Source organism: Gobius niger (assembly GCF_951799975.1).
Source record: "Gobius niger genome assembly, chromosome: 14".
Taxonomy (NCBI): domain Eukaryota; kingdom Metazoa; phylum Chordata; class Actinopteri; order Gobiiformes; family Gobiidae; genus Gobius; species Gobius niger.
In genome coordinates this window covers 31,761,026-31,788,410 of record NC_136865.1, presented here as the reverse complement: position 1 = coordinate 31,788,410, position 27,385 = coordinate 31,761,026, and the positions used below count along the sequence as shown (strand labels likewise).

General features: G+C 49.2%; 1 protein-coding gene across 1 annotated transcript in view; it reads left to right on the top strand.

The window, feature by feature from the left end:
- Positions 1-27,385, top strand: part of LOC306973752 (unconventional myosin-Ig-like) — a gene marked incomplete at its 3' end in the record, with an annotated part of 481,166 nt that overhangs the window by 431,207 nt on the left and 22,574 nt on the right. Inside the window, exons 4-13 of the mRNA XM_079570756.1 lie at positions 1,426-1,519; positions 1,590-1,755; positions 3,623-3,676; positions 3,750-3,845; positions 4,972-5,088; positions 7,662-7,868; positions 7,992-8,137; positions 15,780-15,894; positions 15,966-16,136; positions 23,680-23,750. Coding sequence (XP_079426882.1) covers positions 1,426-1,519; positions 1,590-1,755; positions 3,623-3,676; positions 3,750-3,845; positions 4,972-5,088; positions 7,662-7,868; positions 7,992-8,137; positions 15,780-15,894; positions 15,966-16,136; positions 23,680-23,750 — 1,237 coding nt within the window. The remainder of the gene's footprint in view (positions 1-1,425; positions 1,520-1,589; positions 1,756-3,622; positions 3,677-3,749; positions 3,846-4,971; positions 5,089-7,661; positions 7,869-7,991; positions 8,138-15,779; positions 15,895-15,965; positions 16,137-23,679; positions 23,751-27,385) is intronic.

Sequence of the window (27,385 nt, the reverse complement as noted above, 5' to 3'; positions counted from 1 at the left end):
TCATCTCAGGTAAGAACCGAGAGAACAAGGACACCTGCATCGTCATCTCAGGTAAGAACCGAGAGAACAAGGACACCTGCATCGTCATCTCAGGTAAGAACCCAGAGAACAAGGACACCTGCATCGTCATCTCAGGTAAGAACCGAGAGAACAAGGACACCTGCATCGTCAGGTAAGAACCGAGAGAACAAGGACACCTGCATCGTCATCTCAGGTAAGAACCGAGAGAACAAGGACACCTGCATCGTCATCTCAGGTAAGAACCGAGAGAACAAGGACACCTGCATCGTCAGGTAAGAACCGAGAGAACAAGGACACCTGCATCGTCATCTCAGGTAAGAGCCGAGAGAACAAGGACACCTGCATCGTCATCTCAGGTAAGAACCGAGAGAACAAGGACACCTGCATCGTCATCTCAGGTAAGAACCGAGAGAACAAGGACACCTGCATCGTCATCTCAGGTAAGAACCCAGAGAACAAGGACACCTGCATCGTCATCTCAGGTAAGAACCGAGAGAACAAGGACACCTGCATCGTCATCTCAGGTAAGAACTGAGAGGCCAAGGACACCTGCATCGTCATCTCAGGTAAGAACTGAGAGGCCAAGGACACCTGCATCGTCATCTCAGGTAAGAACTGAGAGAACAAGGACACCTGCATCGAACATTAACCTCTTAACTCCCGCCTGAACCGAGAGCATTTTCTCCAGTTCAGCTTTACCCGAATCCTGTAGGCCAGTGTAACACCTCAGTTGAAAGCTAAGACCTACAAAACTAAATTGAGCTTTTTCTTCACATCAGCGGATTTTTTCTCATCATTTTTTTGTTGGGCAGTCATCGATTTTTTGTCAAATTTGAGTTTTTTGGCACTTTTTCGTCAATTTTTTTGATTTTTTGTTGTCCATTTTTGTAATTTTTTTGTCCATTTTTGTCATTTTTTGTGTTAATTTTTTGTCCATTTTTTCTCCATTTTTGTCAATTTTTTGTCCATTTTTTGTCCATTTTTGTCTTATTTTCGTCCATTTTTTCTCAATTTTTTCTCAATTTTTTGTCCATTTTTTGGTAAATTTTTTGTCCGTTTGTCATTTTTTTTGTAAATTTTTTGTCTATTTTTTCTCACTTTTTTGTCTATTTTTTGTCAATTTTTTGTCTATTTTTGTCATTTTTTTTTACTTTTTCGTCCATTTTTTCTCCGTTTTTCGTCAACATTTTCTCACTTTTTTTGTCAAATTTTCGTCCATTTTTTGTCAATTTTTTGTCAATTTTTTGTCAAATTTTTGTCAAATTTTTGTCCATTTTTTGTCACTTTTTCGTCACTTTTTTCCTCACTTTTTTCACATTTTCATCCTTGTTTTCGTCTCGTCCAGAAGCTTTTAGATTTGAGAACGTTCCCTCAGATGTACATGTCTGTCTGCTGCTGTTTCAGGAGAGAGCGGAGCCGGGAAAACCGAGGCCAGTAAATACATCATGCAGTACATCGCCGCCATCACCAACCCGGCGCTGAGAGAGGAGGTGGAGAGGTACAGCCTGGACATAACCCCTGTGGGACCTCACTGACCTGTGGTGTTCCTGACCTCTGTATCTCCTCAGTGTGAAGAACGTGCTGCTGAAGTCCACCTGCGTCCTCGAGGCTTTCGGAAACGCCAAAACAAACCGCAACGACAACTCCAGCCGCTTCGGGAAGTACATGGACGTCAACTTCAACTTCAACGGAGACCCCACGGGAGGACACATCAACAACTACCTCCTGGAGAAGGTACAAGTACTACAAAACACTTTAATATACTACAAACCTAAACCTAATGTAGACTATAGAGGGCGACACATCAACAACTACCTCCTGGAGAAGGTACAAGTACACAAAATACAACAGAATACTACAGAAATAAACCTAATGTAGACTATAGAGGGCGACACATCAGCAACTACATCCTGCAGAAGGTACAAGTACACAAAATACTACAAAATACTACAGAATACTACAAACATAAACCTAATGCAGACTATAGACACAGATACATCAACAACTACCTCCTGGAGAAGGTACTAGTACACAAAATACTTCAATATACTATAAACCTAAACCTAATGTAGACTATGGACACAGACATATGAGCAACTACCTCCTGGAGAAGGTACAAGTACACAAAATACTACAGAATACTACAAACATAAACCTCATGTAGACTATAGAGGGCAACACATCTACTCCTGGAGAAGGTACTAGTACTACAAAACACTTCAATATACTACAAACCTAAACCTAATGTAGACTATAGACACAGATACATCAACAACTACCTCCTGGAGAAGGTACAAGTACTACAAAATACTACAAAATACTACAGGGCGACACATCTACAACTACCTCCTGGAGAAGGTACTAGTACTACAAAACACTTCAATGTACTACAAACCTAAACCTAATGTAGACTATAGACACAGACACATCTACAACTACCTCCTGGAGAAGGTACAAGTACTACAAAACACAACAGAATACTACAAACATAAACCCAATGTAGACTATAGAGGGCTACACATCAGCAACTACCTCCTGGAGAAGGTACAAGTACACAAAATACTACAAAATACTGCAGGGCGACACATCTACAACTACCTCCTGGAGAAGGTACAAGTACACAAAATACAAAGAATACTACAGAAATAAACCTAATGTAGACTATAGAGGGCGACACATCAACAACTACCTCCTGGAGAAGGTACTAGTACTACAAAATACAACAGAATACTACAAACATAAACCTAATGCAGACTATAGACACAGACACAGACACATCAACAACTACCTCCTGGAGAAGGTACTAGTACACAAAATACTACACAATACTACAAACATAAACCTAATGTAGACTATAGAGACCAACACATCAACAAATACCTCCTGGAGAAGGTACAAGTACACAAAATACTACAGAATACTACAAACATAAACCTCATGTAGACTATAGACACAGACACATCAACAACTACATCCTGGAGAAGGTACAAGTACACAAAATACTACAGAATACTAAAAACATAGACCTCATGTAGACTATAGACACAGACACATCAACAACTACCTCCTGGAGAAGGTACAAGTACTACAAAATACTACAGAATACTACAAACCTAAACCTAATGTAGACTATAGACACAGACACATCAACAAATACCTCCTCGAGAAGGTACTAGTACTCAAAATACTACAGAATACTACAAACTTAAACCTCATGTAGACTATAGAGGGCAACACATCTACAACTACCTCCTGGAGAAGGTACAAGTACACAAAATACTACAAAATACTACAGAATACTACAAACATAAACCTAATGTAGACTATAGAGACCAACACATCAACAAATACCTCCTGGAGAAGGTACTAGTACTACAAAACACTTCAATATACTACAAACCTAAACCTAATGTAGACTATAGACAAAGACACATCAACAACTACCTCCTGGAGAAGGTACTAGTACTACAAAATACTACAGAATACTACAAACTTAAACCTCATGTAGACTATAGACACAGACACATCTACAACTACCTCCTGGAGAAGGTACTAGTACTACAAAACAAGACACAAATGTGTATTTCTATGGCTTTTTCAGTCTCGCGTGGTGCAGCAGCAGCCTGGAGAGAGGAACTTCCACTCCTTCTACCAGGTACGAACCCTCCATGGAAGCGACATCCGGGACGTCCCGCAGCGAGGTTCACCTCAGCTCTCTGTGTTCGCAGCTGCTCCGCGGAGGCTCCGACGACGTGCTGAAGTCTCTCCACCTCCAAGGCGACCCCGCGCTCTACACTTACACCAGAGAGGGCGCCGCTACCACCGTGCGTCTCCTTTAACCCCTTAACTCCCACCCGAACCGAGCACTTTTTCTCCAGCTTTACCCCAATCCAAAAGCTTCTGGAAAAAAGGTGTGAAAATAGCAACAAAACTGAGACGAAAACAAGGATGAAAATGTGAAAAAAGTGAGAAAAAACGGACGAAAAAGTAACAAAAAATGGACAAAAATTTGACAAAAAAGTGAAAAAAAATTGAGAAAAAATTGACGAAAAATGGACAAAAAAGTGAGAAAATTTTGACGAAAAATGGAGGAAAAATGGACGAAAAAATTGACAAAAAAGTGAGAAAAATTTGGCGAAAAATGGATGAAAAATGGACGAAAAAGTGACAAAAATGGACCAAAAAACGACAAAAAAGTGAGAAAAATTTATGAAAAATGGAGGAAAAATGGAGGAAAAATGGAGGGAAAATGGACAAAAAATTGACCAAAACAATGAGAAAAATTTGACGAAAAATTGACAAAATATTGAGAAAAAAGTGAGAAAAAATTGACAAAAAATGGAGGAAAAAGTGACAAAAAATTGACAAAAAATTGACAAAAATGTGTCAAAAAAATTAGAAAAAAATGACGACAAATTGAGAAAAAATGGACGAAAAAGTGACAAAAATTGACAAAAAACTGAGAAAAATTTGACAAAAAATTAAGAAAAAATTAAGAAAAAATTGAGAAAAATTTGACGAAAAATTTGACGAAAAATTGAGAAAAAATAGACGAAAAAGTGACAAAAAATGGACAAAAGATGTACAAAAAAATGATAAAAATGGACAAAAATTTGACAAAAAATGGAAAAAAAAAATCACGAAAAAGTGACAAAAAACAAAACAAAAAAATTGACGAAAAAGTGACAAAAAAGTCCCGAAAATTTGACAAAAAATCGATGACTGCCCAACAAAAAAAAGTGATGAAAAAAAATCTGATGATGTGAGGAAAAAGATCAATTCAGTTTTGTAGATCTTAGCTTTGAAATGAGGCATTACACTGGCCTACAGGATTTGGGTAAAGCTGAACTGGAGAAAATGCTATCGGTTCAGGCGGGAGTTAATATATCGCTCTTTAATCCGTGTCGATGGAACTGGAACAACAAACCTGTTACTGTTTTTCTTTGACAGACTTCGAACAACGACCGGTCGAGCCACAAGGCGGTGCTGCACGCGCTGCAGGTGATCGGATTCACAGAAGAAGAAATCCTCTCCGTGTACGAGACGCTGGCCGCCATCCTCCTGCTGGTACCGCTCTCTCGCTTAGTCAGAGTTTATCCTGTCACAGCACGTTCTGAAGGCGAGACGCTGCAGGTCACGCAGTCGTCTATACTGAGGCTTTAATAGTGAACATATCAACAAAATATTAGTATTATTTTTGTGTAGGTGTGAAGTACTTTTTTAAGGGGAGATTTCTGTGGTGAGTATTTGTCAAAAGAAACATCTTTGCCATTTAGGACTGAACAACAACTTATTTGAACTCAAATAACCACTAATACTCACCATGGTATTCAATGGGACCCGACCAATATGGATTTTATATAATTTAATTTTTTTAATCTCTCAAATAGCCTCTACTGTAGTTAAACATTTATTATTATAGGAAAGGTTTCAATCAGAGAACGACCAAAGTGTTTTTTTCTGAGGCCGATCTGCACCAACGACCGAGTGTCTGGTCTATAATCCTGTGTGTTGACCTCGGACAGCAGGGGGCGCTGTGTATTCATGTTTAGTAGGTTGTTCAGAGGGACCAAATGTGAAAGATAAAATCAGTAGATTCCAAAACAAAAAGGGTCAGTCTCTGTCTCTTATGGTTCTGCAATTCTATGCAAAAGTCAACAACATAAAACATAAATAGGCAGGGGCGCAGCACCAAATTCTGGGCCCTGGGTACAAACTATCTTGGTGGACCCCCCCCCCATATGAAATTCACATTTCATATTCTATGTTCTTTGACCACATAACAGTGGTTTAGTGGTTTGACAGTGCAGTTCATTTATATTCTATTATTACACGTCTCTTCACAACGTAAGTAGAAGCTCCGTTGATTTGAATGGGATTTCCCAACGTTCTACCGGTCATTATTTTCTGATAAAGGACCTTCAACTAAGTAGCTAGGCTAGCTGCTAGCCTTGCTGCTTCTAGCCTAGCAAAACGTTGCCGAGCAACGCGCAAAGTTTTGGGAACTATTTGTCACGGAAGTCATTAAATAAACCTTTGGACCTTCATAAAAGTGTACGAAGTTTATGTTGTGTGTTCAGTTGCAAATGGCCGGATAATAAGCGGATAATGTTTAGAACGCTGGTCATTATCGGGAAAATAAGCACCTTCCGGGCCGGTTCGCCCTGTCGGTGCTTATTTTCCCGATAATGACCAGCGTTCTAAACATTATCCCTTACTTATAATTTATTATATATACCTTAAGTTAAAAAATGGCTCGGTCAAAAAAGTGCTTCACATCCAAACACAGATCCAATCCAACGGGTGCTGAGGTCATGGTTTGTTTGTTTTTGTTTGTTTGTTTCAAGTCAATGTTTGACTTGAAATTGCCTCTGATTTGGCTTCAGTTACAGAAATTGAATAACCTTTAATCCTGTAGTGACATATTTAGATCAGGGTGGAATATTCTACTTTCATTGGGCCAATTGAAATGGCTAGTTTTAGGCAGAGCATAAGGATTATCAGCATCACATTAAACAGGAGGACATGGGATATTTGTGCTGAGAAAACTTTAAAATAGGCTTTAAAATGCTACTTTACAAAAAATGATGATACTATGATGTGTCTGTGCCCACAGGCCTGAACACAAAACTCAAGGGTCAGTCTGATTTAGTCTCACCATATTTGAAGCCTTTCAGTGTGTTGTCAGTAAATTGTTGTTGTAAAACGTTACGTTGGAATCGACTAAACGGCTCGAGCTCCACCTTTCACTAGAACCAGGTTGACTCGTCTCCAAAGCTGCACATTTATAATACGTGAATCCAAATGCGCGCGGCTAATTAGCATCATTAATTCTGCCAAAACGGCGTGCGCGACCTGTGGCTTTTGTCCCAGTATTGGCCTGAGGCTCAATTATAATAAACATGAGGAAAGAGAAACTTTAGAGGTTAAAACGAGGAGAGAAGGAGCTCTGACTCTGACTCAGAGCAGGCAGAGGCAGGACTCGCCTCATGTTTAACTGTCATTTATGACAAGAAAGTTTCCTCTAAGCTCCGCTAGAACAGGCTAGTGTTAAATAAAAGCACATTAGAGCGAGACCAGACTAAGATCTGTCTTAGCTCTGTGTCATTACATCACAGAATCCACCTCATCAAGTCACTGCTGAGCTGAAGCTGGTGCTGAACACCGGTGTGTGGGCTGAACCATTTGGCACATGTTTAAAGGGGTGTCAGGGCCCTGAGATATTATCCATCATTGTTGTTTGTGCAAAATTCTGTGTAGCAACCACTGTATTTTACCCGGTTGTTCAGTTCTTATAGTATCAATTATGAAGAAACTTAGAAGGTACAAAACAGAACACTTTCTGCAGCATTTTTGAGGCCCCTCCCCTGCTCTGGGCCCTGGGTACTCAGTACTCTTTACCCCCCCCAGTCCGATGCCCCGTAAATAGGTACAAACTTCAGATCAATTTTCACCAGGATGTTTCTCACCCTGAGGTCGAGGAAGAGAAACACACAGGACGTCTCTCTCTTTCGGTTGAGGAGATCTTGGTCGAGCTCTAAATTGAAAATAGAACAATGTCTAAAAGGAAAACTTCCTTTGAGCTCGAGTCCTGTAAAGCTCTTTGAATGTTCTCTCTTTCTGCTTTTCCTCCTGTTCAGGGAAACCTGGAGTTCGAGAGCGACGGCGAGAGCGTCAGTCTGTCCGAGCCGCTCTCTCTGACCCAGATCTCGGCTCTGACCCGGACCGACCCGGAGAGTGTGAGGACCAGCCTGCTGTACCGCACCGTGGCCACAGGGGGCGGCGACGTGATCCAGAAGGAGCACTCGCAGCAGGACGCCTGCTTCGGACGGGACGCCTTCGCAAAAGTACGAGCCCTCAGTGTCTGAAGCCGAACGCTCGCCTTCGCCTGTTCACTTCAGCGCTCAAATCGCCTTCAGGAGATCACTGTTCTGTTGCTGAGCCGCTAACCCTCGGGTGTTTCCTCTCAGGCGCTGTACGAGCGGCTGTTCGGGTGGATCGTCGGCCGCATCAACAGCGTCATCGAGGTGAAAAACTACGACCCGGTGCTTCACGGGAAAAACACCGTCATCGGCGTGTTGGACATTTACGGCTTCGAGATCTTTGACAACAACAGGTCTGCGGCATCTGGGTCTCTTTGGAACTCCTCTCTGGGTCTCTCTGGAACTCCTCTCTGGGTCTCTTTGGAACTCCTCTCTGGGTCTCTTTGGAACTCCTCTCTGGGTCTCTCTGGAACTCCTCTCTGGGTCTCTCTGGAACTCCTCTCTGGGTCTCTCTGGAACTCCTCTCTGGGTCTCTTTGGAACTCCTCTCTGGGTCTCTCTGGAACTCCTCTCTGGGTCTCTTTGGAACTCCTCTCTGGGTCTCTTTGGAACTCCTCTCTGGGTCTCTTTGGAACTCCTCTCTGGGTCTCTTTGGAACTCCTCTCTGGGTCTCTCTGGAACTCCTCTCTGGGTCTCTTTGGAACTCCTCTCTGGGTCTCTCTGGAACTCCTCTCTGGGTCTCTCTGGAACTCCTCTCTGGGTCTCCCTGGAACTCCTCTCTGGGTCTCTTTGGAACTCCTCTCTGGGTCTCTCTGGAACTCCTCTCTGGGTCTCTTTGGAACTCCTCTCTGGGTCTCTTTGGAACTCCTCTCTGGGTCTCTTTGGAACTCCTCTCTGGGTCTCTCTGGAACTCCTCTCTGGGTCTCTCTGGAACTCCTCTCTGGGTCTCTCTGGAACTCCTCTCTGGGTCTCTTTGGAACTCCTCTCTGGGTCTCTCTGGAACTCCTCTCTGGGTCTCTTTGGAACTCCTCTCTGGGTCTCTTTGGAACTCCTCTCTGGGTCTCTTTGGAACTCCTCTCTGGGTCTCTCTGGAACTCCTCTCTGGGTCTCTCTGGAACTCCTCTCTGGGTCTCTCTGGAACTCCTCTCTGGGTCTCTCTGGAACTCCTCTCTGGGTCTCTTTGGAACTCCTCTCTGGGTCTCTCTGGAACTCCTCTCTGGGTCTCTCTGGAACTCCTCTCTCTGGAACTCCTCTCTGGGTCTCTTTGGAACTCCTCTCTGGGTCTCTCTGGAACTCCTCTCTCTGGAACTCCTCTCTGGGTCTCTCTGGAACTCCTCTCTGGGTCTCTCTGGAACTCCTCTCTGGGTCTCCCTGGAACTCCTCTCTGGGTCTCTTTGGAACTCCTCTCTGGGTCTCTCTGGAACTCCTCTCTGGGTCTCTTTGGAACTCCTCTCTGGGTCTCTTTGGAACTCCTCTCTGGGTCTCTTTGGAACTCCTCTCTGGGTCTCTCTGGAACTCCTCTCTGGGTCTCTCTGGAACTCCTCTCTGGGTCTCTCTGGAACTCCTCTCTGGGTCTCTTTGGAACTCCTCTCTGGGTCTCTCTGGAACTCCTCTCTGGGTCTCTTTGGAACTCCTCTCTGGGTCTCTTTGGAACTCCTCTCTGGGTCTCTTTGGAACTCCTCTCTGGGTCTCTCTGGAACTCCTCTCTGGGTCTCTCTGGAACTCCTCTCTGGGTCTCTCTGGAACTCCTCTCTGGGTCTCTCTGGAACTCCTCTCTGGGTCTCTTTGGAACTCCTCTCTGGGTCTCTCTGGAACTCCTCTCTGGGTCTCTCTGGAACTCCTCTCTCTGGAACTCCTCTCTGGGTCTCTTTGGAACTCCTCTCTGGGTCTCTCTGGAACTCCTCTCTCTGGAACTCCTCTCTGGGTCTCTTTGGAACTCCTCTCTGGGTCTCTCTGGAACTCCTCTCTGGGTCTCTTTGGAACTCCTCTCTGGGTCTCTCTGGAACTCATCTCTGGGTCTCTTTGGAACTCCTCTCTGGGTCTCTTTGGAACTCCTCTCTGGGTCTCTCTGGAACTCCTCTCTGGGTCTCTCTGGAACTCCTCTCTGGGTCTCTCTGGAACTCCTCTCTGGGTCTCTTTGGAACTCCTCTCTGGGTCTCTCTGGAACTCCTCTCTGGGTCTCTTTGGAACTCCTCTCTGGGTCTCTTTGGAACTCCTCTCTGGGTCTCTCTGGAACTCCTCTCTGGGTCTCTTTGGAACTCCTCTCTGGGTCTCTCTGGAACTCCTCTCTGGGTCTCTTTGGAACTCCTCTCTGGGTCTCTTTGGAACTCCTCTCTGGGTCTCTCTGGAACTCCTCTCTGGGTCTCTTTGGAACTCCTCTCTGGGTCTCTTTGGAACTCCTCTCTGGGTCTCTTTGGAACTCCTCTCTGGGTCTCTCTGGAACTCCTCTCTGGGTCTCTTTGGAACTCCTCTCTGGGTCTCTTTGAAACTCCTCTCTGGGTCTCTCTGGAACTCCTCTCTGGGTCTCTCTGGAACTCCTCTCTGGGTCTCTTTGGAACTCCTCTCTGGGTCTCTTTGGAACTCCTCTCTGGGTCTCTCTGGAACTCCTCTCTGGGTCTCTCTGGGTCTCTCTGAGTCTCTCTGAGTCTCTCTGGGTATCTCTGGGTCTCTCTGAGTCTCTCTGAGTCTCTCTGGGTCTCTCTGGGTCTCTCTGGGTCTCTCTGGGTCTCTCTGAGTCTCTCTGAGTCTCTCTGGGTCTCTCTGGGTCTCTCTGAGTCTCTCTGAGACTCTCTCTGAGTCTCTCTGGGTCTCTCTGGGTCTCTCTGAGTCTCTCTGAGACTCTCTCTGGGTCTCTCTGGGTCTCTCTGGGTCTCTCTGGAACTCCTCTCTGGGTCTCTCTGGGTCTCTCTGAGTCTCTCTGAGTCTCTCTGGGTCTCTCTGGGTCTCTCTGAGTCTCTCTGAGACTCTCTCTGGGTCTCTCTGGGTCTCTCTCGGTCTCTCTCGGTCTCTCTCGGTCTCTCTGGGTCTCTCTGGGTCTCTCTCGGTCTCTCTCGGTCTCTCTGGGTCTCTCTGTCTCTCTCGGTCTCTCTCGGTCTCTCTCGGTCTCTCTCGGTCTCTCTCTGTCTCTCTCTGTCTCTCTCGGTCTCTCTAGGTCTCTCTCAGTCTCTCTCGGTCTCTCTCTGTCTCTCTCTGGGTCTCTCTCTAGGTCTCTCTGGGTCTCTCTGTCTCTCTCTGTCTCTCTCTGGTCTCTCTCTGGTCTCTCTCTGGTCTCTCTGGTCTCTCTGGTCTCTCTCTGGTCTCTCTCTGGTCTCTCTGGTCTCTCTCGGTCTCTCTCGGTCTCTCTAGGTCTCTCTGGTCTCTCTCTGGTCTCTCTGGTCTCTCTCTGGTCTCTCTGGGTCTCTCTCTAGGTCTCTCTGGGTCTCTCTGGTCTCTCTCTGGTCTCTCTGGTCTCTCTCGGTCTCTCTCGGTCTCTCTCTGTCTCTCTCTGTCTCTCTCGGTCTCTCTCGGTCTCTCTCGGTCTCTCTGGGTCTCTCTCTGTCTCTCTCTGTCTCTCTCGGTCTCTCTCGGTCTCTCTCGGTCTCTCTCTGTCTCTCTCGGTCTCTCTGGGTCTCTCTCTGTCTCTCTAGGTCTCTCTGTCTCTCTCTGTCTCTCTCGGTCTCTCTGGGTCTCTCTCTGTCTCTCTCGGTCTCTCTGTCTCTCTCTGTCTCTCTCGGTCTCTCTGGGTCTCTCTCGGTCTCTCTCTCGGTCTCTCTCTGGTCTCTCTGGTCTCTCTCGGTCTCTCTAGGTCTCTCTGGGTCTCTCTGGGTCTCTCTCGGTCTCTCTGGTCTCTCTCTGGTCTCTCTGGGTCTCTCTCTAGGTCTCTCTGGTCTCTCTCTGGTCTCTCTCTGGTCTCTCTGGTCTCTCTCGGTCTCTCTCGGTCTCTCTCTGTCTCTCTCTGGTCTCTCTCTGGTCTCTCTCTGGTATCTCTGGTCTCTCTGGGTCTCTCTGGGTCTCTCTGGGTCTCTCGGTCTCTCTCAGTCTCTCTGGGTCTCTCTCTGAGTCTCTCTCTGAGTCTCTCTCTAGGTCTCTCGGTCTCTCTCAGTCTCTCTGGGTCTCTCTCTGAGTCTCTCTCTGAGTCTCTCTCAGGTCTCTCTCAGTCTCTCTGGTCTCTCTGGGTCTCTCTGGGTCTCTCTGGGTCTCTCTGGGTCTCTCTCGGTCTCTCTCGGTCTCTCTCTCAGTCTCTCTGGGTCTCTCTTGGTCTCTCTCGGTCTCTCTCGGTCTCTCTCGGCCTCTCTCGGTCTCTCTCGGTCTCTCTCTGTCTCTCTCTGAGTCTCTCTCGGTCTCTCTCGGTCTCTCTCTGAGTCTCTCTCGGCCTCTCTCGGTCTCTCTCTGAGTCTCTCTCGGCCTCTCTCGGTCTCTCTCGGTCTCTCTCGGCCTCTCTGGGTCTCTCTCGGTCTCTCTCGGCCTCTCTGGGTCTCTCTGGAACTCCTCTCTGAGTCTCTCTAGGTCTCTCTCTGGTCTCTCTCGGTCTCTCTCGGTCTCTCTCCGTCTCTCTCCGTCTCTCTCCGTCTCTCTCTGGGTCTCTCTAGGTCTCTCTGGTCTCTCTCGGTCTCTCTCGGTCTCTCTCGGTCTCTCTCCGTCTCTCTCCGTCTCTCTCTGGGTCTCTCTAGGTCTCTCTGAGTCTCTCTCGGCCTCTCTCGGTCTCTCTCTGAGTCTCTCTCGGCCTCTCTCTGGTCTCTCTCGGTCTCTCTCGGTCTCTCTCCGTCTCTCTCCGTCTCTCTCCGTCTCTCTCTGGGTCTCTCTAGGTCTCTCTGAGTCTCTCTCGGCCTCTCTCGGTCTCTCTCTGAGTCTCTCTAGGTCTCTCTCTGGTCTCTCTCGGTCTCTCTCGGTCTCTCTCCGTCTCTCTCCGTCTCTCTCCGTCTCTCTCTGGGTCTCTCTAGGTCTCTCTGAGTCTCTCTCGGCCTCTCTCGGTCTCTCTCTGAGTCTCTCTCGGCCTCTCTCGGTCTCTCTCGGTCTCTCTCGGCCTCTCTGGGTCTCTCTCGGTCTCTCTCGGCCTCTCTGGGTCTCTCTGGAACTCCTCTCTGAGTCTCTCTAGGTCTCTCTCTGGTCTCTCTCGGTCTCTCTCGGTCTCTCTCCGTCTCTCTCCGTCTCTCTCCGTCTCTCTCTGGGTCTCTCTAGGTCTCTCTGGTCTCTCTCGGTCTCTCTCGGTCTCTCTCGGTCTCTCTCTCAGTCTCTCTGGGTCTCTCTTGGTCTCTCTCGGTCTCTCTCGGCCTCTCTCGGTCTCTCTCGGTCTCTCTCGGTCTCTCTCGGTCTCTCTCGGTCTCTCTCTGTCTCTCTCTGAGTCTCTCTCGGTCTCTCTCAGGTCTCTCTCGGCCTCTCTCGGTCTCTCTCTGAGTCTCTCTCGGCCTCTCTGGGTCTCTCTCGGTCTCTCTCGGTCTCTCTCGGTCTCTCTGGGTCTCTCTGGTCTCTCTCTGTCTCTCTCTGAGTCTCTCTCGGTCTCTCTCGGTCTCTCTCGGTCTCTCTCCGTCTCTCTCCGTCTCTCTCCGTCTCTCTCCGTCTCTCTCCGTCTCTCTCCGTCTCTCTCCGTCTCTCTCTGTCTCTCTGGGTCTCTCTGGGTCTCTCTCGGTCTCTCTCGGTCTCTCTCGGTCTCTCTCGGTCTCTCTCTGGTCTCTCTCGGTCTCTCTAGGTCTCTCTGGTCTCTCTGGGTCTCTCTAGGTCTCTCTCTGGTCTCTCTCGGTCTCTCTCGGTCTCTCTCTGGGTCTCTCTGAGTCTCTCTAGGTCTCTCTGGTCTCTCTGGGTCTCTCTCGGTCTCTCTCTGAGTCTCTCTCGGTCTCTCTGGTCTCTCTCGGTCTCTCTCGGTCTCTCTCTGTCTCTCTAGGTCTCTCTCGGTCTCTCTCGGTCTCTCTCGGTCTCTCTCGGTCTCTCTCTGTCTCTCTCGGTCTCTCTCGGTCTCTCTCGGTCTCTCTCTGTCTCTCTCGGTCTCTCTCGGTCTCTCTCGGTCTCTCTCGGTCTCTCTCGGTCTCTCTCGGTCTCTCTGAGTCTCTCTCTCGGTCTCTCTCGGTCTCTCTCGGTCTCTCTCTGTCTCTCTCTGTCTCTCTCTGTCTCTCTCTGTCTCTCTCTGTCTCTCTCGGTCTCTCTCGGTCTCTCTCGGTCTCTCTCGGTCTCTCTCGGTCTCTCTCTCGGTCTCTCTCGGTCTCTCTGGGTCTCTCTGGGTCTCTCTGGGTCTCTCTGGGTCTCTCTAGGTCTCTCTCTGTCTCTCTGGGTCTCTCTCTGGTCTCTCTCAGTCTCTCTGGGTCTCTCTAGGTCTCTCTGGGTCTCTCTGGGTCTCTCTGGGTCTCTCTAGGTCTCTCTGGGTCTCTCTCGGTCTCTCTGGGTCTCTCTCGGTCTCTCTGGGTCTCTCTAGGTCTCTCTGGGTCTCTCTCGGTCTCTCTGGGTCTCTCTCGGTCTCTCTGGGTCTCTCTAGGTCTCTCTGGGTCTCTCTCGGTCTCTCTGGGTCTCTCTCGGTCTCTCTCTGTCTCTCTGGGTCTCTCTCTGTCTCTCTCTGTCTCTCTCTGTCTCTCTCTGTCTCTCTGGGTCTCTCTAGGTCTCTCTCTGTCTCTCTCTGTCTCTCTGGGTCTCTCTGGGTCTCTCTGGGTCTCTCTCTGTCTCTCTGGGTCTCTCTGGGTCTCTCTAGGTCTCTCTGGGTCTCTCTGGGTCTCTCTGGGTCTCTCTGGGTCTCTCTGGGTCTCTCTAGGTCTCTCTGGGTCTCTCTGGGTCTCTCTGGGTCTCTCTGGGTCTCTCTAGGTCTCTCTGGGTCTCTCTGGGTCTCTCTAGGTCTCTCTAGGTCTCTCTAGGTCTCTCTCGGTCTCTCTGGGTCTCTCTAGGTCTCTCTCTGTCTCTCTGGGTCTCTCTAGGTCTCTCTAGGTCTCTCTAGGTCTCTCTCGGTCTCTCTGGGTCTCTCTAGGTCTCTCTAGGTCTCTCTAGGTCTCTCTCGGTCTCTCTCGGTCTCTCTCTGTCTCTCTCGGTCTCTCTCGGTCTCTCTCGGTCTCTCTCGGTCTCTCTCTGTCTCTCTCGGTCTCTCTCGGCCTCTCTCGGTCTCTCTCGGTCTCTCTCGGTCTCTCTCGGTCTCTCTCGGTCTCTCTGTCTCTCTCTCGGTCTCTCTCGGTCTCTCTGAGTCTCTCTCGGTCTCTCTCTGTCTCTCTGGGTCTCTCTCTGTCTCTCTCTGTCTCTCTCGGTCTCTCTCGGTCTCTCTCGGTCTCTCTCTGTCTCTCTCGGTCTCTCTCGGTCTCTCTGTCTCTCTCTCGGTCTCTCTCGGTCTCTCTCGGTCTCTCTCGGTCTCTCTCGGCCTCTCTCGGTCTCTCTCGGTCTCTCTCGGTCTCTCTCGGTCTCTCTCGGTCTCTCTCTGTCTCTCTCTCGGCCTCTCTCGGTCTCACTCGGTCTCTCTCGGTCTCTCTGGGTCTCTCTCGGTCTCTCTGGGTCTCTCTCGGTCTCTCTCTGTCTCTCTCTCGGCCTCTCTCGGTCTCTCTAGGTCTCTCTCGGTCTCTCTCTGGTCTCTCGGTCTCTCTAGGTCTCTCTGGTCTCTCTCGGTCTCTCTAGGTCTCTCTCGGTCTCTCTGGTCTCTCTCGGTCTCTCTCGGTCTCTCTCGGTCTCTCTCGGTCTCTCTCGGTCTCTCTCGGTCTCTCTCGGTCTCTCTCGGTCTCTCTCTGTCTCTCTCTGTCTCTCTGGGTCTCTCTGGGTCTCTCTCGGTCTCTCTCGGTCTCTCTCTGTCTCTCTCGGTCTCTCTCGGTCTCTCTCTGTCTCTCTCGGTCTCTCTCGGTCTCTCTCTGGTCTCTCTCGGTCTCTCTCGGTCTCTCTCTGGTCTCTCTCGGTCTCTCTCGGTCTCTCTCGGTCTCTCTCTGGTCTCTCTCGGTCTCTCTCGGTCTCTCTCGGTCTCTCTCGGTCTCTCTCGGTCTCTCTCTGGTCTCTCTCGGTCTCTCTCGGTCTCTCTCGGTCTCTCTCGGTCTCTCTCGGTCTCTGATTCTCTGGTTTTCTGTTCCAGTTTCGAGCAGTTCTGTATAAACTACTGTAACGAGAAGCTCCAGCATCTCTTCATCGAGCTGGTCCTGCAGCAGGAGCAGGAGGAGTACCTGCGCGAGGGCATCGTCTGGGAGCACGTGAGTCACACCCCCCAAAACCACAGAAGAAGAAGAAGCTGTGCCGTAACATTAGGAGGTGTGGTTTTCAGGTGGAGTACGTGGACAACCAGATCATCGTGGACCTGGTGGAGCAGCCGCACAAAGGCATCATCTCAGTCCTGGACGAGGCCTGTCTCACCGTGGGCAACGTGACCGACACCGTGCTCCTGCAGAGCCTGGACCAGAAGCTGTCCCAGCACCCGCACTACACGTCCCGGAAGGTAATAAACCCAAACTACACGTCCCGGAAGGTAAATAAACCCGCACTACACGTCCCGGAAGGTAATAAACCCGCACTACACGTCCCGGAAGGTAATAAACCCAAACTACAGGTCCCGGAAGGTAATAAACCCAAACTACAGGTCCCGGAAGGTAAATAAACCCGCACTACAGGTCCCGGAAGGTAATAAACCCGCACTACACGTCCCGGAAGGTAATAAACCCAAACTACACGTCCCAGAAGGTAATAAACCAAAACTACACGTCCCGGAAGGTAATAAACCCAAACTACACGTCCTGGAAGGTAATAAACCCAAACTACACGAAGGTAATAAACCCAAACTACAGGTCCTGGAAGGTAATAAACCCAAACTACACGTCCCAGAAGGTAATAAACCCAAACTACAGGTCCCGAAAGGTAATAAACCCAAACTACACGAAGGTAATAAACCCAAACTACAGGTCCTGGAAGGTAATAAACCCAAACTACACGTCCCAGAAGGTAATAAACCCAAACTACACGTCCCAGAAGGTAATAAACCCAAACTACACGAAGGTAATAAACCCAAACTACAGGTCCTGGAAGGTAATAAACCCAAACTACAGGTCCCGAAAGGTAATAAACCCAAACTACACGTCCCAGAAGGTAATAAACCCAAACTACACGAAGGTAATAAACCCAAACTACACGTCCCGGAAGGTAATAAACCCGCACTACACGTCCCGGAAGGTAATAAACCCAAACTACAGGTCCCGGAAGGTAATAAACCCAAACTACACGTCCCAGAAGGTAATAAACCCAAACTACACGAAGGTAATAAACCCAAACTACAGGTCCCGGAAGGTAATAAACCCGCACTACACGTCCCGGAAGGTAATAAACCCAAACTACAGGTCCCGGAAGGTAATAAACCCAAACTACAGGTCCCGGAAGGTAATAAACCCAAACTACACGTCCCGGAAGGTAATAAACCCAAACTACACGTCCCGGAAGGTAATAAACCCAAACTACACGTCCCGGAAGGTAATAAACCCAAACTACACGTCCCGGAAGGTAATAAACCCAAACTACAGGTCCCGGAAGGTAATAAACCCAAACTACAGGTCCCGGAAGGTAATAAACCCAAACTACAGGTCCCGGAAGGTAATAAACCCAAACTACAGGTCCCGGAAGGTAATAAACCCAAACTACAGGTCCCAGAAGGTAATAAACCCAAACTACACGTCCCGGAAGGTAATAAACCCAAACTACAGGTCCCGGAAGGTAATAAACCCAAACTACAGGTCCCGGAAGGTAATAAACCCAAACTACACGTCCCGGAAGGTAATAAACCCAAACTACACGTCCCGGAAGGTAATAAACCCAAACTACACGTCCCGGAAGGTAATAAACCCAAACTACAGGTCCCGGAAGGTAATAAACCCAAACTACAGGTCCCGGAAGGTAATAAACCCAAACTACAGGTCCCGGAAGGTAATAAACCCAAACTACAGGTCCCAGAAGGTAATAAACCCAAACTACAGGTCCCGGAAGGTAATAAACCCAAACTACAGGTCCTGAAAGGTAAATAAACCCAAACTACACGTCCCGGAAGGTAAATAAACCCAAACTACACGTCCCGGAAGGTAATAAACCCAAACTACACGTCCCGGAAGGTAATAAACCCAAACTACACGTCCCGGAAGGTAATAAACCCAAACTACAGGTCCCGGAAGGTAATAAACCCGCACTACACGTCCCGGAAGGTAATAAACCCGCACTACAGGTCCCGGAAGGTAATAAACCCGCACTACACGTCCCGGAAGGTAATAAACCCAAACTACACGTCCCGGAAGGTAATAAACCCAAACTACAGGTCCTGAAAGGTAATAAACCCGCACTACACGTCCCGGAAGGTAATAAACCCAAACTACACGTCCCGGAAGGTAATAAACCCGCACTACACGTCCCGGAAGGTAATAAACCCAAACTACACGTCCCGGAAGGTAATAAACCCAAACTACACGTCCCGGAAGGTAATAAACCCGCACTACAGGTCCCGGAAGGTAATAAACCCAAACTACAGGTCCCGGAAGGTAATAAACCCAAACTACAGGTCCCGAAAGGTAATAAACCCAAACTACAGGTCCTGAAAGGTAATAAACCCAAACTACACGTCCCGGAAGGTAATAAACCCAAACTACAGGTCCCAGAAGGTAATAAACCCAAACTACAGGTCCTGAAAGGTAATAAACCCGCACTACACGTCCTGAAAGGTAAATAAACCCAAACTACACGTCCCGGAAGGTAATAAACCCAAACTACAGGTCCTGAAAGGTAATAAACCCAAACTACAGGTCCCAGAAGGTAATAAACCCAAACTACAGGTCCTGAAAGGTAATAAACCCAAACTACACGTCCCGGAAGGTAATAAACCCAAACTACACGTCCCGGAAGGTAATAAACTCAAACTACAGGTCCCGAAAGGTAATAAACCCAAACTACAGGTCCTGAAAGGTAATAAACCCAAACTACACGTCCCGGAAGGTAATAAACCCAAACTACAGGTCCCGGAAGGTAATAAACCCAAACTACAGGTCCTGAAAGGTAATAAACCCAAACTACACGTCCCGGAAGGTAATAAACCCAAACTACACGTCCCGGAAGGTAATAAACTCAAACTACACGTCCCGGAAGGTAATAAACCCAAACTACAGGTCCCGGAAGGTAATAAACCCAAACTACAGGTCCTGAAAGGTAATAAACCCAAACTACACGTCCCGGAAGGTAATAAACCCAAACTACACGTCCCGGAAGGTAATAAACCCAAACTACACGTCCCGGAAGGTAATAAACCCAAACTACAGGTCCTGAAAGGTAATAAACCCAAACTACAGGTCCCAGAAGGTAATAAACCCAAACTACAGGTCCTGAAAGGTAATAAACCCAAACTACACGTCCCGGAAGGTAATAAACCCAAACTACACGTCCCGGAAGGTAATAAACTCAAACTACAGGTCCCGAAAGGTAATAAACCCAAACTACAGGTCCTGAAAGGTAATAAACCCAAACTACACGTCCCGGAAGGTAATAAACCCAAACTACAGGTCCCGGAAGGTAATAAACCCAAACTACACGTCCCGGAAGGTAATAAACCCAAACTACAGGTCCCGGAAGGTAATAAACCCAAACTACAGGTCCCGGAAGGTAATAAACCCAAACTACAGGTCCCGGAAGGTAATAAACCCAAACTACAGGTCCCGGAAGGTAATAAACCCAAACTACACGTCCCGGAAGGTAATAAACCCAAACTACAGGTCCCGGAAGGTAATAAACCCAAACTACAGGTCCCGGAAGGTAATAAACCCAAACTACAGGTCCCGGAAGGTAATAAACCCAAACTACAGGTCCCGGAAGGTAATAAACCCAAACTACAGGTCCCGGAAGGTAATAAACCCAAACTACAGGTCCCGGAAGGTAATAAACCCAAACTACAGGTCCCGGAAGGTAATAAACCCAAACTACACGTCCCGGAAGGTAATAAACCCAAACTACAGGTCCCGGAAGGTAATAAACCCAAACTACAGGTCCCGGAAGGTAATAAACCCAAACTACAGGTCCCGGAAGGTAATAAACCCAAACTACAGGTCCCGGAAGGTAATAAACCCAAACTACAGGTCCCGGAAGGTAATAAACCCAAACTACAGGTCCCGGAAGGTAATAAACCCAAACTACACGTCCCGGAAGGTAATAAACCCAAACTACACGTCCCGGAAGGTAATAAACCCAAACTACACGTCCCGGAAGGTAATAAACCCGCACTACAGGTCCCGGAAGGTAATAAACCCAAACTACACGTCCCGGAAGGTAATAAACCCGCACTACACGTCCCGGAAGGTAATAAACCCAAACTACAGGTCCCGGAAGGTAATAAACCCAAACTACAGGTCCTGAAAGGTAATAAACCCAAACTACAGGTCCTGAAAGGTAATAAACCCAAACTACACGTCCCGGAAGGTAATAAACCCAAACTACAGGTCCCGGAAGGTAATAAACCCGCACTACACGTCCCGGAAGGTAATAAACCCAAACTACAGGTCCCGAAAGGTAAATAAAACCGCACTACACGTCCCGGAAGGTAATAAACCCGCACTACACGTCCCGGAAGGTAATAAACCCAAACTACAGGTCCCGAAAGGTAAATAAAACCGCACTACACGTCCCGGAAGGTAATAAACCCGCACTACACGTCCCGGAAGGTAATAAACCCAAACTACACGTCCCGGAAGGTAATAAACCCAAACTACACGTCCCGGAAGGTAATAAACCCAAACTACAGGTCCTGAAAGGTAATAAACCCGCACTACACGTCCCGGAAGGTAATAAACCCAAACTACAGGTCCCGAAAGGTAATAAACCCAAACTACACGTCCCGGAAGGTAATAAACCCAAACTACACGTCCCGAAAGGTAATAAACCCAAACTACACGTCCCGGAAGGTAATAAACCCAAACTGCAGGTCCCGGAAGGTAATAAACCCAAACTACAGGTCCCGGAAGGTAATAAACCCAAACTACAGGTCCCGGAAGGTAATAAACCCAAACTACAGGTCCCGGAAGGTAATAAACCCAAACTACACGTCCCGGAAGGTAATAAACCCAAACTACAGGTCCCGAAAGGTAATAAACCCAAACTACACGTCCCGGAAGGTAATAAACCCAAACTACACGTCCCAGAAGGTAATAAACCTGCACTACACGTCCCGGAAGGTAATAAACCCAAACTACAGGTCCCGGAAGGTAATAAACCCGCACTACACGTCCCGGAAGGTAATAAACCCAAACTACACGTCCCGGAAGGTAATAAACCCAAACTACACGTCCCGGAAGGTAATAAACCCAAACTACACGTCCCGGAAGGTAATAAACCTAAACTACAGGTCCCGGAAGGTAATAAACCCAAACTACAGGTCCCGGAAGGTAATAAACCCAAACTACAGGTCCCGGAAGGTAATAAACCCAAACTACAGGTCCCGGAAGGTAATAAACCCGCACTACACGTCCCGGAAGGTAATAAACCCAAACTACACGTCCCGGAAGGTAATAAACCTAAACTACACGTCCCGGAAGGTAATAAACCCAAACTACACGTCCCGGAAGGTAATAAACCCAAACTACAGGTCCCGGAAGGTAATAAACCCAAACTACAGGTCCCGAAAGGTAATAAACCCAAACTACAGGTCCCGGAAGGTAATAAACCCAAACTACAGGTCCCGGAAGGTAATAAACCCAAACTACACGTCCCGAAAGGTAATAAACCCAAACTACAGGTCCTGAAAGGTAATAAACCCGCACTACACGTCCCGGAAGGTAATAAACCCAAACTACAGGTCCCGGAAGGTAATAAACCCAAACTACAGGTCCCGAAAGGTAATAAACCCAAACTACAGGTCCCGGAAGGTAATAAACCCAAACTACACGTCCCGGAAGGTAATAAACCCAAACTACAGGTCCCGGAAGGTAATAAACCCAAACTACAGGTCCCGGAAGGTAATAAACCCGCACTACACGTCCCGAAAGGTAATAAACCCAAACTACACGACCCGGAAGGTAATAAACCCAAACTACACGTCCCGGAAGGTAATAGACCCAAACTACACGTCCCGGAAGGTAATAGACCCGCACTACACGACCCGGAAGGTAATAAACCCAAACTACAGGTCCCGGAAGGTAATAAACCCAAACTACACGTCCCGGAAGGTAATAAACCCAAACTACAGGTCCCGGAAGGTAATAAACCCAAACTACAGGTCCCGAAAGGTAATAAACCCGCACTAAAGGTCCCGAAAGGTAATAAACCCGCACTACAGGTCCCGAAAGGTAATAAACCCAAACTACAGGTCCCGGAAAGTAATAAACCCAAACTACAGGTCCCGAAAGGTAATAAACCCGCACTACAGGTCCCGAAAGGTAATAAACCCGCACTACAGGTCCCGAAAGGTAATAAACCCAAACTACAGGTCCCGGAAGGTAATAAACCCAAACTACAGGTCCCGGAAGGTAGCGATATACCGTAAATGCTCTAATATAGGCCGGGGCCTTTATTTACTCAAGGGCATCAGGACCAGGCCTTTATTGGAACCAGGCCACAATTAGAGACAGGCCTTTATTTCTATTTGAGCAAAACGGACGACCAGGAAAATGAAGAGAAATGAGATTTGTGTCCATTTGCATCTAAAATATTAGGTTCATTTATTAATGAACATTTCAAACCCTCTCCCAGCGGCTGGAACATTGACGCCTTTTATTTTGTCGGGACAACAGGAAGTGTTTCGTTGCTGTTAGCGGAGCTTTGACATCAGTGTCACTGCAGGTTTCTGTTTCGTTTTTACCGCGGACCGGATTATTTGTTGTTATCTTGTGTAAAAGGCGAGTTTAGACGGAGCGTTTGTGTTTGTGATCGATCATGAGACTGACCCGAGAGAAGACGAGACGCTCGCGCTGATGGGAGGAGTTATTTTGAGGCGTGGGACTGACCTGCACACGGAGCAGCTGGACGTGCTTTGAAGACGCGATGGAGACTTTATTAAAACCCTGGAGGGTCACACAACATTTGTTGTTTGTCCTGTTTCCAAATATCGTCACAGGAGGTTTGAAAAGTGGCTAAATCTGTGTCAAAGTTACGCTCGGATCAGCTCCTCCGCAGCGTCGCCCTCGGCCCGGGTTCACGTTTGTTACTTCCTGCAAGTGAGTTTTCATTTACACCAGTATGAGACAAATTCCTAACATGGGGAATATTTCTACTGCTATAGTTTCTAAAAAAAGCCCCGGCCTGTTTTAGAGACCCGGCCTCTGTCAGAGACCCGGCCGCTTATGGAATACAGGCCAGTATTAGAGAATTTACGGAAAACACTAAACCCGCACTACAGGTCCTGAAAGGTAACGATGTATATCCACACGACAGATTGGGCGATATTGACAAAAATAAATATCTCAATATTTGTAAGGACTTGTAGGACTTACTTTTTTTTTCCTCATTTAGTCAATTTATTTTATTCTACAAATGTTTCCACTTTTTTCTATATTTTTTTAATTATTTATTTAATTTTTTCAAATTTTTCATTTCTTTTTTTAAACATTTTTTCTTTTTTGTCTTTTTATCCAACTGAAAATACATATACAACTTTTTTTGTTCTCATTTCTTGACGTTGGACTCAATATTGTAGATTTATAGGGTCTGTTATATATTGTACATCTCCCTATGGGTTCTGCATATTAAGCACAGAGCAGCCCCTCGATATATTGTGCAGCCCTATTAAAATACGCACTAGAATATCTGTTTTCCACATAAAGTTTGTTTTAATCCTGTCTTCATGCTGCGGTTTGCTTTGCTTCCACCAGAGGGCAGTGTGTTACTCCTTTACTTTACTGTCCCACACTTCATTTCAACCTCTCTATGAAAATGGAACAAATATAACCTGCCTTGTTCTTCTCGCGCATTGATGTTTCTGATCCGAACTGTAAGAATATTTTTGAATAATTCATCACTTTCACTTTTTTTTCCAGTTGAATCCGTCGGACAAAAGCCTGGAGTTTCAGAAGCATTTCCGGATCCAGCACTACGCCGGAGACGTCACGTGAGTCCGAACGTTTTTACACGGAGAGAGAAACTCAGTGACTTTGGGACGTGGCCAGAGAGAAAGTGTCTCCCTCACGAGCTCTGACCCTGATCTACAGAGACCAGGTTCATCTGTGAGAGGGAGGGGGGAGAGGGAGGGGGGAGGAGAGGAGGGGAGAGAGAGGAGAGAGGAGAGGGGAGGAGAGAGGAGGGGAGAGGAGAGAGGAGAGGAGGGGAGAGGAGAGGAGAGAGGAGAGGGGAGGAGAGAGGAGAGAGAGGAGAGGAGAGGAGAGAGGAGAGGGGAGGAGAGAGGAGGGGAGAGGAGAGAGAGGAGAGGAGGGGAGAGGAGAGAGAGGAGGGGAGAGGAGAGAGAGGAGAGGGGAGAGAGAGGAGAGGAGAGAGGAGAGAGAGGAGAGAGGAGAGGAGGAGAGGTGAGAGAGGAGAGAGAGGAGAGGGGAGGAGAGAGGGGGAGAGGTGAGAGAGGAGAGAGAGGAGAGGAGGGGAGAGGAGAGAGAGGAGGGGAGAGGAGAGAGAGGAGAGGGGAGAGAGAGGAGAGGAGAGAGGAGAGGAGGAGAGGTGAGAGAGGAGAGAGAGGAGAGGGGAGGAGAGAGGGGGAGAGGAGAGAGGAGAGAGGAGAGAGAGGAGAGGTGAGAGAGGAGAGAGAGGAGAGAGGAGAGGAGAGGAGGAGAGGTGAGAGAGGAGAGAGAGGAGAGGGGAGGAGAGAGGGGGAGAGGAGAGGTGAGAGAGGAGAGAGAGGAGAGAGGAGAGGAGGAGAGGTGAGAGAGGAGAGAGAGGAGAGGAGAGAGGGGGAGAGAGGAGAGGAGAGGAGGAGAGGAGAGAGAGGCCAGGAGAAGAGGAGAGGAGAGAGAGGGGAGAGGGGGAGAGGAGATTAGAGGGGAGAGGAGAGAGAGAGAGGAGAGGAGAGCAGAGGAGAGGAGAGGAGAGAGGAGAGAGAGGAGAGGGGAGAGGAGAGGAGAGGAGAGGAGAGGAGAGGAGAGGAGAGGAGAGGAGAGGAGAGGAGAGGAGAGAGGAGAGGAGAGGAGAGGGGAGGAGAGAGGAGAGGAGAGAGGAGAGGAGGGGAGAGAGGAGAGGAGGGGAGAGGGGAGAGGAGAGGAGAGGAGGAGAGGGGAGAGGAGAGGAGAGCAGAGGAGAGGAGAGGAGAGAGGAGAGAGAGGAGAGGGGAGAGGAGAGGAGAGGAGAGGGGAGGAGAGGAGAGGAGAGGAGAGGAGAGAGAGGAGAGAGAGGAGAGGAGAGGAGAGAGAGAGGAGAGAGGGGGAGAGGGGGAGAGAGGGGGAGAGGAGAGGAGAGGAGAGGAGAGAGGAGAGGGGGGAGAGGAGAGGAGAGAGGGGGAGAGGAGAGGAGAGAGAGGAGAGAGGAGAGAGAGGAGAGGGGGAGAGGAGAGAGGGAGAGGAGGGGAGGGGAGAGGAGGAGAGGAGAGGAGAGGAGAGAGAGAGGAGAGAGGGGGAGAGGGGGAGAGGGGGAGAGGAGAGGAGAGGAGAGAGGAGAGGGGGAGAGGAGAGGAGAGAGAGGAGAGAGGAGAGAGAGGAGAGAGAGGAGAGAGGAGAGGAGGAGAGGAGAGGGGAGAGGGGAGAGGAGAGGAGAGCAGAGGAGAGGAGAGGAGAGAGGAGAGAGAGGGGGAGAGGAGAGAAGGAGAGGAGGGGAGGGGAGAGGAGGAGAGGAGAGGAGAAGAGGGGAGAGGAGAGGGGAGAGAGGAGAGGAGAGGAGAGGAGAGAGGAGAGAGAGGAGAGGAGAGGAGAGAGGAGAGGGGAGGAGAGGGGAGAGAGAGGAGAGAGAGGAGAGAGAGGAGAGAGAGGAGGAGAGGAGAGAGGAGAGAGAGGAGAGAGAGGAGAGGAGAGAGGGGGAGAGGGGGAGAGGAGAGGGGAGGAGAGGAGAGAGAGGAGGGAGAGGAGAGAGAGGAGGGAGAGGAGAGAGAGGAGAGGAGAGAGGAGAGAGAGGAGAGGAGAGAGGAGAGAGAGGAGAGAGAGGAGAGGAGAGAGAGGAGAGAGAGGAGAGGAGAGGAGAGAGGAGAGGAGGGGAGGAGAGAGGAGAGAGAGGGAGAGAGGATAGAGGGGGAGAGGAGAGAGGAGAGGGGAGGAGAGAGGAGGGGAGAGGAGAGAGGAGAGGAGGGGAGGGGAGGAGAGGAGGAGAGGAGAGAGGAGAGAGAGGGAGAGAGGATAGAGGGGGAGAGGAGAGGAGAGAGGAGAGGAGAGGGGAGGAGAGGAGAGAGAAGAGGGGAGAGGAGAAGAGAGAGGAGAGAGAGGAGAGAGAGGAGAGAGGAGAGAGAGGAGAGAGAGGAGAGGGAGAGAGAGAGGAGAGGGGAGGAGAGGAGAGAGAGGAGGAGAGGGGGAGAGGAGAGAGGAGAGAGAGGAGAGGAGAGAAGAGAGAGGAGAGAGAGGAGAGGAGAGAGGAGAGGAGAGAGGGAGGGGAGAGAGGAGAGAGAGGAGAGAGAGGAGAGGAGAGAGGAGAGGAGAGGAGAGAGGAGAGGAGAGAGGGAGGGGAGAGAGAGGAGAGAGAGGAGAGAGAGGGAGGGGAGAGGAGAGAGGGGAGAGGGGAGGAGAGGAGAGGGGAGGAGAGAGAGGAGAGGAGAGAGAGGAGGAGAGAGGAGAGAGGAGAGGGAGGGGAGAGAGAGGAGAGAGAGGAGAGAGAGGAGAGAGAGGAGAGAGGAGAGAGGAGAGGAGAGAGGGAGGGGAGAGAGAGAGGAGAGAGGAGAGGAGAGAGGGAGGGGAGAGAGAGGAGAGAGAGGAGAGAGAGGAGAGAGGAGAGAGAGGAGAGAGAGGAGAGGAGAGAGGAGAGAGAGGAGAGAGGGAGGGGAGAGAGGAGAGAGAGGAGAGAGGAGAGGAGAGAGGAGAGAGAGGAGAGAGGAGAGGAGAGAGGAGGGGAGAGAGAGAGGAGAGAGGAGAGGAGAGAGGGAGGGGAGAGAGAGAGGAGAGAGGAGAGGAGAGAGGAGAGGAGGAGAGGAGAGAGGAGAGAGGAGAGGAGAGAGGGAGGGGAGAGAGAGAGGAGAGAGGAGAGGAGAGGGAGGGGAGAGAGAGGAGAGAGAGGAGAGAGAGGAGAGAGAGGAGAGAGAGGAGAGAGGGAGAGAGAGGAGAGAGAGGAGAGGAGAGAGGAGAGAGAGGAGAGAGGGAGGGGAGAGAGGAGAGAGAGGAGAGAGGAGAGGAGAGAGGAGAGAGAGGAGAGAGGAGAGGAGAGAGAGGAGAGGAGAGGAGAGGAGAGAGGAGAGAGAGGAGAGGAGAGAGGAGAGAGAGGAGAGAGAGGAGAGAGGGAGGGGAGAGAGGAGAGAGAGGAGAGAGGAGAGGAGAGAGGAGAGGAGAGAGAGGAGAGGAGAGGAGAGGAGAGAGGAGAGGAGAGGAGAGAGGAGAGGAGAGAGGGAGGGGAGAGAGAGGAGAGAGAGGAGAGAGAGGAGAGAGAGGAGAGGAGAGAGGAGGGGAGAGAGGAGAGAGGGAGGGGAGGAGAGGAGAGAGAGGAGAGGGGAGGAGAGGAGAGGGGAGGAGAGGAGAGAGAGGAGGAGAGAGGGAGAGGAGGAGAGGAGAGAGGAGAGAGAGGAGAGAGAGGAGAGAGAGGAGAGAGGAGAGAGAGGAGGAGAGGGGGAGAGGAGGAGAGGAGAGAGAGGAGAGAGAGGAGAGAGGAGAGAGGAGAGAGAGGAGAGAGAGGAGA